The 14003-nt window shown below is 46.5% G+C and overlaps 1 protein-coding gene across 2 annotated transcripts in view; it reads left to right on the forward strand.

The window, feature by feature from the left end:
• The window catches only part of BRINP1 (BMP/retinoic acid inducible neural specific 1), a 150238-nt gene that overhangs the window by 34923 nt on the left and 101312 nt on the right, over nt 1-14003 (forward strand). For both annotated transcript variants that reach the window (XM_081103008.1, XM_081103009.1), the window contains exon 2: nt 10640-10907. In XM_081103008.1, coding sequence (XP_080959134.1) covers nt 10690-10907 — 218 coding nt within the window. In that variant the 5' untranslated portion in view covers nt 10640-10689. The remainder of the gene's footprint in view (nt 1-10639; nt 10908-14003) is intronic.

Below are 14003 nucleotides of genomic sequence, written 5' to 3' on the forward strand. Positions count from 1 at the left end.
AGCAAGGTGCACATGGCGAGGCAGGCATGGCGAGGTGCGTGCAGGTGGATGGGGCTACAAGTGTAGCGAGGTGTGTGCGGGTGGGCGGGGCTACGAGTGTAGCGAGGTGTGTGCGGGTGGGCGGGGCTGCAAGTGCGACAGGGTGGTGGGCAGGTGGACGGGGCTGTGAGCGCGGTGGGGCGGCGGGCGAGTGGGCAGGGCGTGCACAGATGGGTGGGGTCATGCGATTTTGCGCGCTGGGCCTCTAGTATATATATAAAAGCCTAAGTGTCCGAACGACTGGTTGACCAGTTGCTATGAACTGCACTGATCACCAGGAGGCAGATGCTCAATGCAGGAGCTGTCCCCTGGCGGTCAGTGTGCTCCCACAGCCAACCTCCCGTGGCCAGCCAACCTCCCATGGCCCCTCACCCTAGCCAGCCTGCCTGGGCGGGCCAGCAGGGGGAAGGGCTGCAGGAGGTTGGCCACCGGCCCCCATTAGGACTGGGAGAGATAGCCCCAATAGGCCCCAATCACCGGCCAGGCTAAGAAACCCCACCTGTGCATGAATTTGTGCACTGGGCCTCTAGTATGATTATAAAACAAGTCACCCCATTTAGCTTTTTTGCATTATCTCCTGTCACTCTCTCCCTTAACATTCCACTGCAGTAACTTTGAAATGTTTATAGATATTATATTCATACCATACTTTTCCATGATTTCACATGCTTTTGTCCTGGCCTGAAATGCAGGGCCCACATGTTGTCACCTCACAAAGTTCTTTATCCCCTAACCCCTCGCCTGGATGCCATCTCCAGGAAGCATTCCCAGAGACCCTTGCTTGGGGCTCTGTGCTCCACGAACACTGTGTACACCCTGTCTTTGTCCTGTTATATTTAAATTACCTGCTTCTTTGTCCATCTCCTACTGTGGATTGGGAGAACTAATTAAAATAGTAGGGACTCAACAAATATTTGTTGAATTTTATCAAACTGACCCAGAAAAGACATTCCAAAAATGTTAATTTCACTTTCCTTTTTGAAAGATCTCCTGCAAAGACTGTTGATAATTTTGAGGGAAAGCTTAAAAGGCAGTTGCCCTGAATTTAGATCTTTGCATTTCTAAATGTGGCTCAAATGAAATATTTATGAGGAAAAATATGCTATACATAACTTATAGATGTATTGTTAATGACAAAAATATATAGAGAGTATGATCAGGAAAAAAAATTATTGATTCTTGTTTCCCACTCTTGAAACTTATTTTTGGATCAGGCATCCCTGTTATTTGAATGAAACTTAAGACAAGGCCATGATATTTTCAAGTGACATTCAGCATTTTTCTGTTCACCTCTATTCCTCACATTCAGTCTTGGTTCAGCAATTAAGGTGTCCAGTTCAGTATATTATAACAAATCAAATTTTATTTAAAGGGGAAGCTTCACTATTCCTCCAGATTCTTCTGTTTTTCCCCAGTTTATGATTTTGCCTTATCTCCTCAGTCTTGCTGACCTGGGTGCTGACTTCTTCAGGGTCCAGAGTTTTCTCACTATACCGAGGCAAAGAGGTAGCAAGAGTCTTCCTAGACTAGTACTTTCTCGTCAACTTAGCATCAGTGCTGTAAGGGCTTGGCAGGTGTTCAGGCTAACGTTTTTCACATGCAGTATATTTTTGGTGGCATCTGGAGCTTCTCTTTGTCTCTGGTGCCACTTTGTCACTTTGTCTCTGGTGATTCCTTTGATGAAGGAAAATGCACCTCTTTCCAGCTGTTCACTGACCAGTCATTGCTGTGTCCTTTGTAAATTACAAGGCAATTTCAGTTCCTTTGGCTGGGATCCCCTTTCCCTCCAGGTCAGGTTCTAGGGTGACCTCTTCTGGCTTTCTGTTGCATGTGGCCACTTCTGATTCATGGGGGACACATCCTTTTACACATGAGCTAAGCAGTTACCTCCCAAATGGCAGCCCCCCTCTGCCACCAGGTTTCTGCAGGCCCCTCTTTAGCTTTCCCTCCGTAGAATTCTTTTTTTTTTTTTAGATTTTTCTGGTGTGAGTCAGACACCAATGCACCCTGTTCCCCTAATCTACACGGGGGCATTTTTAAAAAATATATTTTTTTATTGATTTCAGAGAGGAAGGGAAGAGAGAGAGAGATGGAAACATCAATGATGAGAAAATCATTGATTGACTGACTCCTGCACACCCCACGCTGGGGATTGAGCCTACAACCCAGGCATGTGCCCTGTCTGGGAATCGAACCTTGACCTCCTGGTTCAACCATTCAGGCACACCGGCCGGGCTCCAGGGGACATTTATCATGTTGATTGTGTGGTCTTGTTGAAGCTCATGGTGAGGGGCTTCTACCCTGATTGTGCCCCCAAGTTGTTTGGGGATGGGCAGGAGGATTCACCACACGCTGTCTGTTCTCATTCAGATGCCATTTGCGATCTCTGCCATCATGTGACGGGAAGGTTGAGAATCTCAGAAAGCTCATTTTGGCTACCTTTTTTGAGATCCTAAATAGTGGTCACCCACCTCTCTTTAGAATATGGTATCTATTGTCTTGGGATTCAACTAAAACCAAGACTAAAATAGTTGCATTTAAAATCCTATTTACTCCTTCTCTGAACCCCACAAGGTACTCAGCCTCCTCTTATTGCCCGCGTTTTACAGATGTGGAGACTGAGTGCTCATGGTCACCCGGCTTTGTAGGTTTGTGTCTCTGGTGAGGAGTCTTATCCGGAGATCCAGGTTTCAAAGGCGAAGCCTGGATGAGGTCATCAGGTTGACCCAGGCTCCAGGGGTAGGCACTGTGGGTGATCTCAGATCCGGTGACTCGCCTTAGGGACCCTGAGGGTGGGGGACAGAGGAGGCAGTCCCTCCACCCTTGGCCCAGAACATGGGCCACGGCCTGCAATGCATACAGAGCCAGCGGAGGAGCTTGGTGACAAAGCTACAGAAGGCCCTTCTCCCATCTCTCCTGCGTGCTCCTCGGATGTAAATAATTTACAGTGGCAACAGTGAGAGAATGTGCTCTGTGTAGGATGAGCCTGATTCCCTTCATTAGTCTATAGGCTTCTATGTAGCACGGTTCAGCTGAGGGTCCCACGTACCCTCCATTCTACAGCCCTTGTCAGGGCTCCACATCTTCCGGGACACCTTGCACTAGAAGGTCTGGGACTCACAGAAAGTCATGGGGGGTGGGGTGGGGAGGGGGGACAAGGGTAGCACTGGGAATAGAAACAGCCTCTTTCACAGGCTCTGAACCCAGTGGCAGGAAGTTCCCTGTATGATTGTTGGGAAAACACCAGCTCTGAAATGCATGGTATATATGTCCAGGCTGAATCTAGGAGGTGCAGATTGGGAGGGGTGGCCCTTGAATGTGGAAGTGTTTGTTTGTAATGTATTTAATGTCTGTCCATTTATTGATTTTGAAGGAAGGAAGCAAGTGCTCAACCAAACAGCTGCAGAGTGAAACAGGTCCTCGAAATATTGATAATAACATGGAGGTGACCCTAGCTGGTTTGGCTCAGTGGATAGAGTCGGCCTACAGACTGAAGGGTTCGATTCGGGTCAAGGGCACATGGCTGGGTTGCAGGCTCGATCCCCAGTAGGGGGCGTGCAGGAGGCAGCCGATTGATGATTCTCTGTCATCCTTGATGTTTCTATTTCCCTCTCGCTTTCCCTTCCTCTCTGAAATCAATAAAAGTATATTAAAAAAAAACAGACAAAAACACGTGGGGGTGGATGAGTGACCTTCTCAGGCTGTGTCATAGGGCAGATCTTAAAGGCACATCTAGCCCGCACTGTCCAGTAAAAGTAGAATACCATCTACATATATAATTTTAAGTTTTAGCAGCCGCATTAAAGCAATTAAAAATATACAGGTGAAATGAATTTTAATCATATATTTTATTTAATCCAATACATCCAAAATAGTAATATTTCAGCATGTAAACAGTGTAAAATATTAGTGAGATGTTTTACATTCTGTTACCCCTACTAAGTCTTTGACATCCGGAGCTGTGTATTTTAAGCTGGCAGCACGCCTCGATTTGGAGTAGCCACATTTCCAGTGCTGAGGGCCACAGTGGCTCCCAAACTGGGCAGTGCAAACTCCATCCTAGCTCTGCTATTTGCCAGCTCTGATGTGTTGGACTAGTTACTTAAACGTTCTGAACCTCAGTTTCCCTCCTCTCATGTATAATATGGAGATCATCATCTCTCGTAGTATAGAGAGGAGGTCACATGTGTAAAGCAACTAGTGTGGTTCATGGTATATAGCAAATGCTCAGTAAATGTGTGGTTCTTTCCTCAAACTGATTTCCATGGCAACTAAACTGCAAGCTCCTTGTGGGAGATGGACTCTATCTAGAAATAAACCAGTGCTAACCCTCTCTCTCCCTGTTCCTTCTACTGAAATCCCCGCCTCTCCCTCTCCCCACCCTCCTACCCCCGCAGGCATTTGTACCTCTTGCCTTCACTTCCTTTAGGTCTCTGCTGAAAAACCACTTAATCTAAGAAGCTTTTCCTGAACACCTTGTGTGTAAAGTGGCACCCTCACTCTCAGTCCCCTCTTACCTGCTTTGATTCTTTGATTTTCTTTGGAGCACTTCTCCCCGTCATAGATACAGTTACTTCTCATCTGTTTATTTCTCTCAACCCAATAGAAAATAAACTCCCAGTGGACCGAGGTTGCTCTGTTTACTATATAATGTCCAGCTAAATATGTTTTTATTTTATTTTTATTTTTTATTATTTTTCATTCTTTTAAATTTCTTTTCTTTTTTCTCTCTCTCTCTTTTTTTTATTGTTATACTAGAGGCCCGGTGCACAAAAATTTGTGCACTGGGGGGAAGGGGGTGTCCCTCAGCCCAGCCTGTGCCCTCTCGCAGTCTGGGACCCCTCGGGAGATAACGACCTGCTGGCTTAGGCCTGCTCCTGGGTGGCAGAGAGCAGGCCCAATCCCTAGGTGCAGCCCCTGGTTGGGCTCAGAGCAGGGCCCATTGGGGAGTTGGGGCGCTGCTCCCTGTCATGCACAGAGCAGGGCGATGGGGAGGTTGTGATGTCACCCTCAGTCACGCTCAGGGTAGGGCAGATTGGGGGGTTGGGGCACCACCCCCTGTCACACTCAAGGCAGGGTCTATGGGGAGGTTGTGGCGCCACCCCCTGTCACGCACAGAGCAGGGCCAATCGGGGTTGGGGCGCTGCCCCCTGTCACGCACAGAGCAGGGCCAATCAGGGGATTGGGGAGCTCCCCCCTGTCACTCACAGAGTAGGGACGATAGGGGAGTTGGGGCACCGCCCCCTGTCACACACAGAGCAGGGCGGATCAGGGGGTTGGAGTGCCGCACCCTGTCACACTCAGGGCAGGGCCAATGGGGAGGTTATGGCTCTCCCCCGTCACACACAGAGCAGGGCCGATCATGGGGTGGGGTGCCACCACTGTCACACTCAGGGCAGAGCCGATGGGGAGGTTATGGCTCTACCCCGTCACACACAGAGCAGGGCCCGTGGTGGGGGAGGGTGTTGGGGCGCCGCACACTGTCACACAGAGCTGCAGGGCAATCAGGGGGTTGGGGAGCTCCCTATCAGGCACAAAGCAGGGCTGATCAGAGTGTTGGGATGCCTTCCCCTGTCACGAACAGAGCAGGGCCGATAGGGAGGTTGTGGCCCCACTCCCTGTCACACACAGAGCCACAGGGCGATCAGGGGGTTTGGGTGCTGCCCCCTGTCACGCTGATCCCGGAGCCGGGAGGCCTCGTGGCTCCGCTGATCCCGGTGCTGGGAGGCATATTACCCTTTTACTATATAGGATAGAGGCCTGGTGCACGTGTGGGGGCCGGCTGGTTTGCCCTGAAGGGTGTCCTGGATCAGGGTGGGGGTCCCCACTGGGGTGCCTGGCCAGCCTGGGTGAGGGGATGATGGCTGTTTGCAGCTGCTCACACACCCTTCAGGGTGGGGGTCCCCACTGGAGTGCCTGGCCAGTCTGGGTGAGGGGCTGAGGGCTGTTTTTAGGCTGGCGGATGACGGAAGCTCCCAACTGCTCCTTTTTTTCTTTTTCTTTTTATTCTGGGCCAGCTTTAGCTCTGGGGCTCCAGCTCTTAGGTCTCCGCTGCTGAAAGCAGGTATCTGGTTTGTTTGGGTTCTATAATCGAAACAATGTATAACTCCAGCTCTGAGATCCCCGCTCGCTGAAAGCAGGTTTCTGGGGTTTTGTTTAGCTTCTATATTTGTTACAGTGTTTCAAACTGCAGGCTCAGAGGCCGGCAAGGCAGGCGGGGAACGTTGGTTTCCTCCGTCACTGAAGCAAGCAAGCCTCATGTTAGTTTCAAGCTGCCTGGCTGCCGGCCGCCATCTTGGCTGGCAGTTAATTTGCATATCTCCCTGATTAGCCAATGGGAAGGGTAGCGGTCATACGCTAATTACCATGTTTCTCTTTTATTAGATAGGATTGCTTAAAGTATTACAAAGGGTATTACATATGTGTCCTTTTTTTTTCACCAGTTAAATATGTTAATGGATGAATGAATAAATTTATTGGACATCCCCAATGCTTTGTCCTTAGCATGTGGCACTGAATTGAAATACACAGGTCTTGCTTGATGAGAGAGGGAAAGAGAAATATGAGTGATCAAATACCTCAGGGGCCCTTATTCTCACTAAAACCTCTGCTACCCTGTGTCCTACCCTCTCCTACTCCTAGACTTGTTTTATGCCACTTGCCTTACTGGAATTTCCTTCACTTCATCTCTGCTTAACAAAACCTCACCTGCTATTTAAGGCCCTGCTCGAATGCCACCTCTTCTATAGGATCCTTTTCAGATCTCCTGGTTGAAAGCATTATCTCTGGCCTCTCTTCCTCCACTGGATTTTTTCCTTTTGCTCTAGTATTTATGACAGCATGTTTCATATTCCAATTTTTCATAGATGAGTGTGACTCCTCACAATATATTGAACCTGTGGAGGGAAGATCCTGACCTCAGCTGGGGCGGGATGAGGGTGAAATTGTACAGTCTTTGTGATGAGAAACGCAGGGGTTAGAATCTTCAATCTAATACTTCAGAGTTGTGGGCTTGGGAAAGTTTTTCAATGGCTTTATGTCCCAAGGTGCTCATCTGTAAAGTGGGATAGCTGTGGCCACTTCGTGGAGTAAACCTTTGTTAAGATCTACTCTGTACTGAGTGCTTTAATTACTACCAAGAGGGCGGACACAGATCTAAGCACACAGTAGATGCCCAATAAATAGTCACATGACCTTTACATGATCTCAAATCTCTAGTTCAGCGGGTGCTAATAGGGTCTTGTTTGCAGAATGGGAGTCACAGTGTCTATTGGTAATACTAGTATGACAACATGTAGGTAACACATCTATTGGCACCCACTAGAATGAATGGCTCTTGTTCTTGCCCACTAAAATATCTGCATCTAATGAAATTCACTGTATAGAAACTTTTATTTTTACTTTTGGTGTTCTGTGGATTATTGTGATTTTTCTAAGTCACTAGAGATATATATTCTGACTCCTTCCACAAAGCACTCATCTCTACTTGCTCTAGTGTAGATTTTATCATAGGCCCCACAAAGGTTCACACACAGCTACATACACCCACTGCATTGTCGATGCAACGTGCCAAAATGTAAACCAGGAGCTAAAAGGTAGACACCTAGTACAATTGGCATCTGAGGTCATGATCTGTAAAAATTAAAATGCTGGATTAGAGCAGGGTTTTACCTTTTGCACCATTGCCATTCGAGCCCAGTATTTTTTGTTGTGGGGCGCTGTGCATTTGTAGGATGTTTAGCAGCATCCTAGCCTCTACCCACTCGATGTGAGTAGCAACGCTCAGTCATGACAATCAAAGCTGTCCCTTGGGAGACAAAATGGCCACCACTTGGGAAGCACTGGGTTAGATCTTCCCAATTGCCGCTAATTCTAGGACTGCGGGCTGAGGGCTCACTCGCTGCTGTTCCATGCATAGCTTCCTTTCACTTTGGAAAGCTGCAGTGTTCTGAATCGTGTTTCCTTACAAACAGTGTAACAGCCAAGCATTCCCTCACAGGCTCCCACCCACACCCACTTACAACAGAAGCCATGTGGAAGGCTTGTATGGGTGACACGCTGCGATTTCAGTGTGTCGTAGCTCCCCACCGAGATCTCTGAGCAGTCGCCTCCACCTCCTGCTTGCCACTCAGGTGGTCCTGGCAGACAGTTTTGGCAGCTGCAGCTGTTCCAGTTCTGCACTCAACACGCATGGCTTTGTTTGAGGCTCTAAACAAAACTTCAGGCCACAGCTCCTGACAGCCACTCCTCTGCTCACGTGCCTCTCTCCTGGCCGCTGACAGCTGGGGCTCGCAGGGCCAAGCAGATTTCTGTGGCTCCTCATAATGCAATTGGGCAATGGAGGGAAACATCTAATTGAGTAGGAAATTCCTATCTCCTTTTTATTTTCTTTAAAAAAAATATTTTTATTGATTTCAGAGAGGAAGGGAGAGGGGAAGAGAGAAACATCAGTAATGAGAGAGAATCATTGATCGGTTGCCTCCTGTACGCCCCACACTGGGGATTGAGTCTGCAACCTGGGTATGTGCCCTGAATGGGAATTGAACCATGACCTCCTGGTTCATAGGTTGAGACTCAACCACTGATCCACACCAGCCGAGCTCCATCTTTTCTTTTCTTTTTTTTTTTTTTTCTAGCTTGGATTTTCTTCCCATTTCAGTTGGAAGGATAGACAAATAAGATATCATATCTATTCGTGTTTATACATCATTTTACACTTGGCAAGATGTTTGAGTCCTTGCCACATTTTAAAATAAAAATCTGAGATCTAGAGAGAGGACATAACTGTCCAAAGTCACACCATTAGCCTTGAGTAGAAACAGTTTTTTAAAGGTTCTTGCCAGATACGTGCTTACAGCCCAGTGAGCAAGGCAGACACAAACAATTAAGTGTAATGAAAGATAATAAGTACTAACATACAGTTATATAAAGTGAGCAACTAGAGTGGGGAGAAAGGATCAACTAACACTTCTGGAGATGAATAGAAAAAGGAAGTGACGTCTGAGGACCTGACTCAGCTGGCTACTACAGGATGAACAGGACTTGGCTGGGCAGGGGGACAGTCTGAGCAAGGACACTCCCAGCAGGAAATGAGTGGACACCATCAGTACCAACATTCATTATTATCATTATCCTCACCATCCCGGAACACTTGCTACATGCCAGCCACTGGGTGGAATACGTCACATAAATTGTGTCATTGCATTTTAACACTAGGTGCTATTGTGTGTTTTTTTAACATACATTTTTTATTGATTTCAGAGAGGAAGGGAGAGGGGGAGAGAGAGACAGAAACATCAATGATGAGGGAGAATCATTGATCAGCTGCCTCTTGCACACCCCACATTGGGGGTCAAGCCTGCAACTCGGGCATGTGCCCCAACTGGGAATTGAACCCTGACCTCCTGGTTCAGAGGTCCAGGCTCAACTGCTGAGCCACGCCCTCAACCGCTGAGCCGCGCCAGCCTGGCATTAGGTGATGTTGTTAATCACATTTTACAGACAGGGAAGCTGAGACTCAGAGAGGTTAAGTGACTTGCCTGAAGTCATACTTTTTATAACTGAGGAGACCTGGATTCAAAGCTACCTTTCAATATGGACTAAAATGAGCTCTTCTAGAATAGTGGGGTGGGGGACATAGATAGCACAATTATAGGCTAGCAAGTAGAATTTTGATGAAATGATAAAAACAAAATTTATACATTTTCAAAAGGCAAGGTGTGGCCATGGAGCCGCCCTTCTCTTCTCCCCTCCCTCACAAGGAGCCTCTTCTAAGCTCCCCTTTCGTAAGCGTTTCTCCAACATGGCGCCACGGTGCTACTCTACCATCCCCCCAATAAGAGGGGGCTAAGGCCCTACCTAGTTTCTGAGCATCTGGAAACCTTGAGGCTCAGAATCACCAGCAGGTGAATCTCAGTCACATTTCCTTTGGGGTGAGGGAGGCCCCCTACTCCGCCCTATAGAAGTGACTCTAACGAGCTCCACAGACGCTTCCCCTGTAGGCATCCCACCCAGAAAGCCATGCTCATAATCCGTCCAAGATGGTGTGCATCCATGTAGTCGTGCAAAGTGCACATTCAGTAGCTACGTGTCTGTGTGAGAGAAGGCGAGAAAGGAATTCTCATTTCCCGAGTCCCTGTCCTGAGAGGCAGGTTGTTTGTGAAGATAGTGGGTGGGCCAGACCCTTGAGTTCTGTCTCCACACCCCTGAGACTCGGTCTCTGCATTTGCTCATTTCATACATTCTCTCAACACGTAAGCCTTGAAGGTTTTCCATGTACCCAGTGCCGAGATATAGCACTTAAGCTCATCCTATGTTCTGCAGATGAGGAAACTGCATTCCTAAGAAGTTAAGCATTTACATGTTCATACAGCATGTGAACAGCCAAGCAGGAACGTGATGCTGTGCTCTTAACCAGACACTGTACTGAATTTTGTAAACCTTAAAGCACTGTACTGATGCAGGATAGTATTAAGAAAATGTGTTAATACCATTTTCTCCTTCGTGTTTCTTCTCTCCCCGCCCCTCCCCCCCCCCCCCCCCCCCCCCCGGTCTGTCTCTCCCACCCTTTCTCCCTCCCTCTCTCCTCCTTTCTCCACAGGACTCCACAGAATGGAGCAAGAATGAGAGGAAAAAGGCCGGCAGAAAAGCATGAACTGGAGGTTTGTTGAGCTCCTCTACTTCCTGTTTATATGGGGCCGTATCTCAGTGCAGCCCTCCCACCAGGAACCAGCTGGGACAGACCAACATGTCTCCAAGGAATTTGATTGGCTCATTTCAGACAGGGGGCCTTTCCACCACTCCAGGAGCTACCTATCCTTTGTGGAAAGACACCGTCAAGGATTTACAACCAGATATAAAATATACAGGTAAGCTCGGGGCTAAGCTGGTCCTTGCCTTTCTTTCATTCATAGAAAGCTTCCGGGGTCAGCCATTGGCACGGGCCTTACTGTAAGGGGGAATGTCTGGGCTAAGGAACCCTTCAGCAGGCTGTCAGCCACTTCTTCACTTATTTGTTTATTTATTTATTTATTTTTCACTTTGCACAAGAGATTAGCAATGACAGTGAGAATAACAAAGAGTTAACATTTATTGAATACTTACTGTGCTCTGGGCATGATATATACTATCTTGTATAAACCTTATAAACCATCAGAGATAGGTTCTGTCTGTTTTCTCTACTTTATAGATGAGGTGACTGAGCTTCTTTGAGGTGAAATAACTTGTATTAAGTCACATTGGAAATGGTCAAATATTTTTAGTCAACCACATCAGGTGTTGGTAGTGTTGTTTTGCATATGCTGTCAATGCATCCAATAACCTACCCAAGCACATGCACACATTTGGACATAAGAGAGGACACTCGGTGAACCATCTTTTCTTGAGCAGATCTGAACTGTTCTTGGCCTCTTGGAATCCTACTCATACAAAAAGGACTTAACTCCAAATTCTTTTTTGCTTAAAACCATCTCAGAGTCTCCTCATTCGACTGGATCACCCTCTCTTTGGTATTTCTGTACTTTTCTATACTTATACCTCTTGAGTTTTAAACCATTTGCAATTACTAGTAGAGTGCATATTTCTTTCTTATCTAATTGGAAACTCTTTGAGGGCAGGGTGCCTATATATACTAGAGGCCTGGTGCATGACATTTGTGCACATGGGGGGGGGAGCATTCCCTCAGCCAAGACTGCACCCTCTCACAGTCCGGGACCCCTCAGGGGATGTCTGCCTGCTGGCTTAGGCCCGGATCCCCCTAGGGCAGTGGTTCTCAACCTTCTGGCCCTTTAAATACAGTTCCTCATGTTATGACCCAACCATAAAATTATTTTCGTTGCTACTTCATAACTGTAATGTTGCTACTGTTATGAATCGTAATGTAACTATCTGATATGCAGGATGGTCTTAGGCAATCCCTGTGAAAGGGTCATTCGACCGCCAAAGGGGCCGTGACCCACAGGTTGAGAACTGCTGCCCTAGGGGTTCTTAGCACTGCCTCTGAGGTGGCAGAGGCTCCTGCCACTGCAGCTGAGCTCGCCAGCCATGAGCCCGACCTCTGGCTGAGCACACTGACCACCAGGGGGCAGCTCCTGCATTGAGCATCTGCCCCCTGGTGGTCAGTGTGTGTCATAGCGACTGGTCATTCCACCATTCAGTTGATTTGCATATTAGGTTTTTATTATATAGGATGTAAAATTTCATTTCTAGGTGCCCAGAGTCACTTTTGTTCTGCCTTGTATCATATGCACATAATAAATGTTATGGACATAAGTGAATTAGAGAATGCATAAAGTCTCTAGAGGTGTGATTTTTATCTTAAAGGTCAAGGAAGAAGGACAAATCCCTAATATTTCTGGGCCAGTTAGGATAAGACAGCCAGGAAGCATAACGAAGGCTATAATCTTGGCCTGCAGCTGGGAAAGCATGGCTTTAGGTCTTAGATCTTCTATATACTTGATATGAAAATACTCCTGTCTCCTTTGCACATTTTGTGACATTATAGGCTAAAAATGGGTTATTCATGAAATTTCTACCAGCTGCCAATAGTTCTGCTTTTATGCTGAGTATTCAAATTCTAGTTTGAAAGTTGGCCCATTAATGACTGGGGTCTTGCATTGGTTCCATTCGTACAAGTTCACAGATGAACTTTCTGTGAGCCTTGAGGAGCTGTAGAGAATCCGAGTTACTGGGGGGAGGTACTCTGGGCATGATGAAAAGCAGGGTCACAAAGGAGAATTAATAATGGATGTGCATGAAAAGAAAAAGAACACAAGGATGAGAAACGTGGTGCATCTTCTTTCAAAAGAAAAGAATATCAGAACCTCAAAAAATAATTACTGATTCAAAAAAAATACAGTTATTGAATATAAACTATTCCTTAGGAGAACTCTTTCTAAATCACCCCAGAACAATAGTTATCTACTTAATTTCAAGTTTAGATTCTTAAAATAGTTTCTGACACAATACAACTATTGCTTTCAGTGAATATGCATAAACTAAATAAGGGTGTTCATTGATTACTCAACCAAATGCTTCAATATCTGAAATCCCTGGTATTGGGAAAGACATTGGCTTGAAATGTTGGAAGAGAAGAAGTAGTAAAGCCCCAGTTATTTGTGATTTGTCAGATAATATTGACGCCTTGATTTTATCTGTGTCTTTCTCTGCCATGTGAGCCTCCTGAGGACAGTTTAGAGTTGGGATAACTGGGGCTCAGATTTCCATTTTAAAGATCAGGAGGTGATTGACTTGAATAAAATTATGTAGCTGAGAAAAGTTGGGGCCTGAACTGGAAACAAAATCCGAGGATAGGTTCATCTATATGAATAAATATGCTAGAACTGAAGGCATCCATTCATTGTTTACAAATGTTTCTTAGCAACTATGGTGTGCCTGGCCCTGTGCTAGCCAGTAGGGACAAGTTGGTCATGATTGACAGGTGATGGTCACAAGGGAGCTATCAGGCTATTGAGGTGATGAATCTGTGTTTGTGATTGCTGTTGAAATAACCTGGACTTAAACCGGCATCCTCAGTAGAACCACAGCTCCCAAATGTTCAATAGCAGCAACCTTTTACTGGGAGGTCAATCAATTCTCACACCATCTTCTGTGAGATGAGCAGTGTCTTGGCATTTTACACATAGGAAACCCAGGACCTGGGGAAGCAGAACGCATTGCTCTAGCCCAGCGATTTTCAACCTTTTTCATCCCATGGCACACATAAACTAATTACGAAAATTGTGCGGCACACCAAAAATGTATTTTTTTTTTTGCTGATCTGACAAAAAAAAAAGTATGATTTTGACTCATTCTCATTAGACAGCTGTTGTGCTGGATGCTCTCATTTTTTTATTTGACAATCTAAGGGAAAAGTGGTCAGGGCCTCTGGCTAAATAGTCAGATATCACATGTTTTACAAATTCTTGCGGCACACCAGGGTGCCATGGCACACCAGGGTGCCATGG

Source organism: Myotis nattereri (assembly GCF_964212035.1).
Source record: "Myotis nattereri genome assembly, chromosome: 12".
Taxonomy (NCBI): Eukaryota; Metazoa; Chordata; class Mammalia; order Chiroptera; family Vespertilionidae; genus Myotis; species Myotis nattereri.